Source organism: Triticum urartu, chromosome 5A (assembly GCF_056163025.1).
Source record: "Triticum urartu cultivar PI428250 chromosome 5A, HENAU_Tu73, whole genome shotgun sequence".
NCBI lineage: Eukaryota > Viridiplantae > Streptophyta > Magnoliopsida > Poales > Poaceae > Triticum > Triticum urartu.
The window spans coordinates 633,389,854-633,396,305 of record NC_141877.1 but is presented as its reverse complement, the minus strand read 5'-3'; the positions used below and the strand labels follow the sequence as shown (position 1 = coordinate 633,396,305).

Genomic DNA, 6,452 nt, shown 5'->3' with positions numbered 1-6,452 from the left:
ACCCAAATAATGATTATCCAACTAAACGGACGCCTCGATTCTCGGAAGACATTAAAACATAAAGATCCGTTGAGGATGACGTCATAACAGTTTTTTGTGTTTTCAGAAGATGACGTCACGGCGAGTTACAGAATTTTTACAAAGAGAGGAAGATGGATTTCATCTAAGTATTGAAGATTTACAAAGAACAAAGTTCAAAGTCAACCAGGGCCTAATGTTGGGAATATAGCTACCAGGTAAGACCCGCCCAGGAGGGGCCGGGTCAGCCCCAATGGCGGGTTACAAAAGAAACCCAGTAACATTCACGGTGATAGTTTATTAAGACTTATAGAAGGCCTAATCCCAGAGGCGGCTGAAGGCCCAATATTGTAAGCCGTTGTATGTAAGGAAAGACTTGTAAAGAAAGGCATGTAAAAGAGGTCACCGAGTCGGACACGTTTTATGAGCCGGCCAGGACTCTGTAGGCCGCCAGGCATCAACCCGTGTATATAAGGGGACGACCCGACGTCGGCTTAGGGCGAGAAACAAGAGAGATTGACAACCAAGCCGGCGGATTAGCCTCTTGGTGATCGAAACCCCAGCAATTCCAACACAACTAGACATAGGCTTTTACCTTCACTGTAAGGGGCCGAACTAGTATAAAAACCTCTCGTGTCCTTTGTCCCGATTAACCCATTTAAGCTTCCTAGTTGCGATGGCCCTACGACTAAGTCCTTTTGCTAGGACATCTGCCATGACAATTCCACGACAAGGATGCTGCAGAGACATGGTGGGACAAGCTGCTTCAGCGGGAAGGCCATTATATGTTTCGCGCCGGTCGTAGCAAGCGAAGCTGCCTCGGTCAGCCCCAAACACTCTCTGATGCATCTTACCAACTAAGCTCGCTTGGTTAATTATAGTGGCCAGTGGGATTGTGAGAAAAGGCAGTTCTGTTGACCCACACGCTTCACAGAAGTTAATCTATGTGTGACTTTTCATCAGAAGTTCCCTGATTTAGGCGGAACTGCGAGCTGCCACATATATACGCCCCCAGCAAGTGTTCTCCCTTTGCCCCGAAGAAGACTGGTGGCATCCATATTCAAATCTTCTACCGATCGGTCGTCAACCTGACTCTGAAGTTTCAAAGTTTTTCCATAGCAGATCGACCTGATTGTGAAGTTTCCAGGTTTTTTCCAGAGCAGATCGGCCTGATCGACTGTGAATTTTCTTGGTTTTTCCGGATTAATCTTCAGATTTATCATTGCCACAAGATTTTTCTTGTGGCAGCAATAAATCTAGAGTATCGACTCTGTCCTCCATGGCTTCATCCAAGCAATTACCCTTGGTACGCACGTTTGCTTCCACCTCACCCGTCAAGCTCCAGCACGTGGTTAACCGGTCAACCACGCGCTAGCTCCTCAGGAATTAAATGGCTACCAGTTCATGCTCCCTACTTGTTTAACCTTTGGGTTGGAGGCACTCAGCTCAGGCAGCCTACAGCGTTACCTAGCATAAGGCCAACTCCATCGCACGACCCCAAACGGATGTCCGCTTTGCCCGGAATCGGTCCGTTTGGATAGGGCAATGGGGTCGTGTCCGGGCCTGTCCTGGGATGCGGTGGCCGTGTGCCCAAGGCGTGGCCGCATCCGTTTGCCCCATCCTGTCCGTCAGGGTCAAAAATGCCCATATTTTCATATCGAAACAAGTTTGCACGTCCAAATATTAATTGTCAGAAAATGAAAATAGTTTTACAACCCAATCGAAATTGCCTTTAATAAAATAGTTTTACAACCAAATCGAAATTGTCTTGAATGAACATAAAATGAACCAATACATCTATTGGTTGCCAACGTGATCCCACACGTGCTCAACCAAGTCATTTTGAAGATCCAAATGAGTGTGCCAATCACGCAGCTCACGATGGAATTGGACAAACTGTTCAAATGTGGCCGGCTCTTGGTGCAGGGGCTAAACATTTTTACCTTGATAATCAAATCCTTGGTCGAAGATATTGTCATCATGCCCGTTCTCAACGATCATGTTGTGCATGATCACACAAGTAGTCATCACCTCCCAAAGTTTCCTTTCATCTCATGACAGTGCAGAGTTTCGAACAATACCCCATCGGGATTGAAGCACACCAAAAGCACTTTCCACATCCTTTCTAGCACTCTCTTGCATTTGGGAAAATCTCTTTCTCTTCTCGCCTTGGGGGTTCGATATTGTCTTCACAAAAGTTGACCACTGAGGATATATACCATCAGGTAGATAGTATCCCTTGTTATACTGGTGATCGTTGATCTCAAAGTTGACAGGTGGGGGAGTGGCCTTCTGCAAGCCTTGTGAAGACTGGAGAACGCTGCAGCACATTGATATCATTGTGAGAACCTGCCATGCCGAAGAAAGAATGTAATATCCAAAGATTCTGCAAAGCCACCGCTTCTAATATGACAGTGCACGCTTTGACATGCCCCTGGTACTGGCCCTGCCAAGCAAATGGACAGTTCTTCCACTCCCAGTGCATACAATCTATGCTGCCAAGCATGCCTGGAAAGCCTCTAGCTGCGTTGGTCGCCAACAATCTCTCTGTATCAGCGGCGGTTGGCTGCCTCAAGTACTCAGGGCCAAACACCTCGATCACAGCCTTGCAGAACTTGTACATTGACATCAGACATGTTGTCTCACTCATACGCACATACTCATCCACCATATCGCCTGGAATCCAATATGCAAGCATGCGGATAGCCGCGGTGCATTTCTGGTAAGAGGAGAATCCAAGCTTGCCAAGGGCATCCGTCTTGCACTCGAAGTATGGGTCATGAGCAATCACTCCTCTCGGATACGGTTGAACACATGCCTTGTCATACGAAACGGCGGCAGAATTTATCCGGCTTGAAGAGCGGGGTTTTCGCAAAGTAATCGGCATAGAGCAGGGTGTGGCCTCTCTCCCTATTGCGGTTCAGGTTGGGAGCACGGCCAGGGAGTGACCCCCTGTATCGAAGAAGCTGCCATTGAATGTGGTCATAAACGACCAGTGCAGCCACCACAAGATCTTCATCGTCCGACGATGAATCGTCCGATGAACAAATGAAGTGGTGGAAGAAAAACTCATCTCCAATGTCCATACCTTTGTGGGCAAAGTGTCAAACACCTTGCGGTCGTGGTGGCAAAGAGGTCGTGATGATCACCTCGATGCAGCAGCGGTGGTTGGCGGCCGGCTGCTGACCGCTCTAGAGCACTCGTCGGAAGCTGCCGTGGCCGCCGTGGTACGTCGTCGGCGGTCGTATCCCCTCTGCCGCCAGCTATGACGGTGACGGCTAAACCTCCTCCGATCGACGGCCAAAACTACGGCGAAAGCGCGGGCGTGGTGGCGGCCATGTTGAGACGTGGTTTGGTATCGACGGTCAGGGGCTACGCGGTGAGGAGGCGGTCGAAGAATAGCGGCGGCGCTGGCGGCGGGGCGGGGCGGGGAGAGGGGGTGGAGGCATTGGAAGCGAAGGGACTGCTAGTATCCCCGACAGGCGGGCCATGGCGGGACAAGGGCGTGCGGCGAGCCCGTCCGCGTGATGTCCGTTTCACCCCAAACTCGGCGCAAGTTTGGGCCGGGGATGGGTCAAAAACGGACGAAATCTGGACATTTGTCCATTTGGGGCCGCGTGTTGGGCCACGCTATTCGTCCGTTCTACCCCAAACGGATGCACCCGGACAAGATGGGGTCGCGCGGTGGAGTTGGCCTAACATACGGTGGTCACCGGCAAGTGACGAGCCGTCTCTCCGAGATAGACGATGACTAACTTTCATTTTATTTGTGATTAATAAGGGCATGTCCAATGCTGATCTCCAATCGCCCGCAACCGTCCGGACCGTGCAGTCCGGACATGTTGTGTCATCCTGCGTGTTCCTGCATCGGTCCATAGGGCAGTCTGGATGCACTTTCTTCTATAAACCGAAGACAAATGTGGGGGCTTTGCGAGCGTACGGAGAGCACCCACGCCCGTTTCTGACCACCCTGGCCCACTCAAACCCCCTCCTCCATGCCTGAGCATGTTCCCTTGATACGTCTCCATCGTATCTACTTTTCCAAACACTTTGGCCCTTGTTTTGGACTCTAACTTACATGATTTGAATGGAACTAAACCGGACTGACACTGTTCTCAGCAGAATTGCCATGGTGTTATTTTCGTGTAGAAATAAAAGTTCTTGAAATGACCTGAAAATCAATAGAGAATATTTTTGGAATATATAAAAAAGACTGGCGAAAGAATCAAGGCCAGGGGGCCCACACCCTGTCCACGAGGCTGGGGGCGCGCCTACCCCACTAGGGGCGCCCCCTGCCTCGTGGGCCCCCTGGTGCTCCATCGACCTCAACTCCAACTCCATATATTCACGTTCGGGGAGAAAAAAATCAGAGAGAAGGATTCATCACGTTTTACGATACGGCGCCGCTGCCAAGCCCTAATCTCTCTCGGCAGGGCTGATCTGGAGTCCGTTCGAGGCTCCGGATAGGGGAATCCATCGCCATCGTCATCATCAACCTTCCTCCATCACCAATTTCATGATGCTCACCGCCGTGCGTGAGTAATTCCATCATAGGCTTGCTGGACGGTGATGGGTTGGATGAGATTTATCATGTAATCGAGTTAGTTTTGTTAGGGTTTGGTCCCTAGTATCCACTATGTTCTGGGATTGATGTTGCTATGACTTGCTATGCTTAATGCTTGTCACTAGGGCCCGAGTGCCATGATTTCAGATCTGAACCTATTATGTTTTCATGAATATATGTGAGTTCTTGGTCCAATCTTGCAAGTCTATAGTCACCTATTATGTGTTATGATCCGTTAACCCCGAAGTGACAATAATCGGGATACTTACCGGTGATGACCGTAGTTTGAGGAGTTCATGTATTCACTAAGTGTTAATGCTTTGGTCCGGTACTCTATTAAAAGGAGGCCTTAATGTCCCTTAGTTTCCAATAGGACCCCGCTGCCACGGGAGGGTAGGGCAAAAGATGCCATGCAAGTTCTTTTCCATAAGCATGTACGACTATATTCGGAATACATGCCTACATTACATTGATGAACTGGAGCTAGTTCTGTGTCACCCTATGTTGTAAGTATTGCATGAGGAATCGCATCTGACATAATTATCCATCACTAGTCCATTGCCTATGAGCTTTTCACATATTGTTCTTTGCTTATTTATTTTTCTGTTGCTACTATTATAATCACTACAAAACCAAAACTATCACTTTTGCTATTGTTACCGCTGCTGTCATATTACTTTGCTACTAAATACTTTGCTGCAGATATTAAGTTTCCAGGTGTGGTTGAATTGATAACTAAGCTGCTAATACTTAAGAATATTCTTTGGCTCCCCTTGTGTCGAATCAATAAATTTGGGTTGAATACTCTACCCTCGAAAACTGTTGCGATCCCCTATACTTGTGGGTTATCCAAACTATTTTCTGGCGCTGTTGCCGGGGAGCATAGCTCTATTCTTTGAGTCACTTGGGATTTATATCTGCTTATCACTATGAAGAACTTGAAAGATAAACGAACCAAGATTTTTCCCTCAATTACGAGGGGAGGTAAGGAACTGCCATCTAGCTCTGCACTTGATTCACCTTCTGTTTTGAGTAAACTTGCGACACCTACTCGTGCTATTCATTCTGATATGTCGCATGTTATTGATGATGCCACTTCTTCTTTGCATGATACTTATGATGAAACTACTTCTATGCTTGATAATACTGTGCCACTAGGTGAATTTCTTGATGAACAATTTGCTAGGGTTAGAGAGAATGAAATTACTGAAACTGATAATATTGATGAAAGTGATGATGAAGATTCCCCCCTAGATATGAATTGCCTGTTGTGCCTGAGGGTTATGTTATGTATGAAGAAACTACTAGAGACTTTTTAGCTTGCAATGATAGATCTGATCTTAAGAAATTGTTAGCTAAGCTTAAAGAAAAATCCTTGAATGCTAGAATGAAATATGACCCTACTTTTGCTACTTCACCTATCTTTATTTGTGATAAGGATTATGATTTCTCTGTCGATCCTGAGTTAATTACTTTGCTTGAATCTGATCCTTTTTATGGCTATGAATCTAAAACTATTGTGGCACATCTTACTAAATTAAATGACATAGCCACCCTATTCACTAATGATGAGAAAACTCGCTATTACTTTATCCTTAAGTTGTTTCCATTCTCATAAAAGGGTGATGCTAAAACATGGTTTAATTATCTTGATCCTGGTTGTGTGCGTAGTCCCTAGGATATGATTTATTACTTCTCTGCTAAATATTTCCCTGCTCATAAGAAACAAGCTACCTTAAGGGAAATATATAATTTTGTGTAAATTGAAGAAGAGAGTCTCCCACAAGCTTGGGGGAGGCTTCTCCAATTACTTAATGCTTTTCCTGATCATCCTCTCAAGAAAAATGAAATACTTGATATCTTTTATAAT

At 46.6% G+C, this 6,452-nt stretch overlaps 1 protein-coding gene across 1 annotated transcript; it reads right to left on the bottom strand.

The window, feature by feature from the left end:
* Positions 1-2,281: 2,281 nt before the first annotated feature.
* On the bottom strand, positions 2,282-2,905 carry LOC147973572 (uncharacterized). The gene has a single exon (XM_087524726.1). It carries the CDS (start codon positions 2,903-2,905, stop codon positions 2,282-2,284), a length of 624 nt encoding a protein of 207 aa, XP_087380852.1.
* Between the last annotated feature and the right edge of the window lie 3,547 nt (positions 2,906-6,452).

Coding starts and splice junctions, on each gene's coding strand:
- LOC147973572 (XM_087524726.1), bottom strand. CDS start 2,905: ATGCCGATTACTTTGCGAAAACCCCGCTCTTCAAGCCGGATAAATTCT.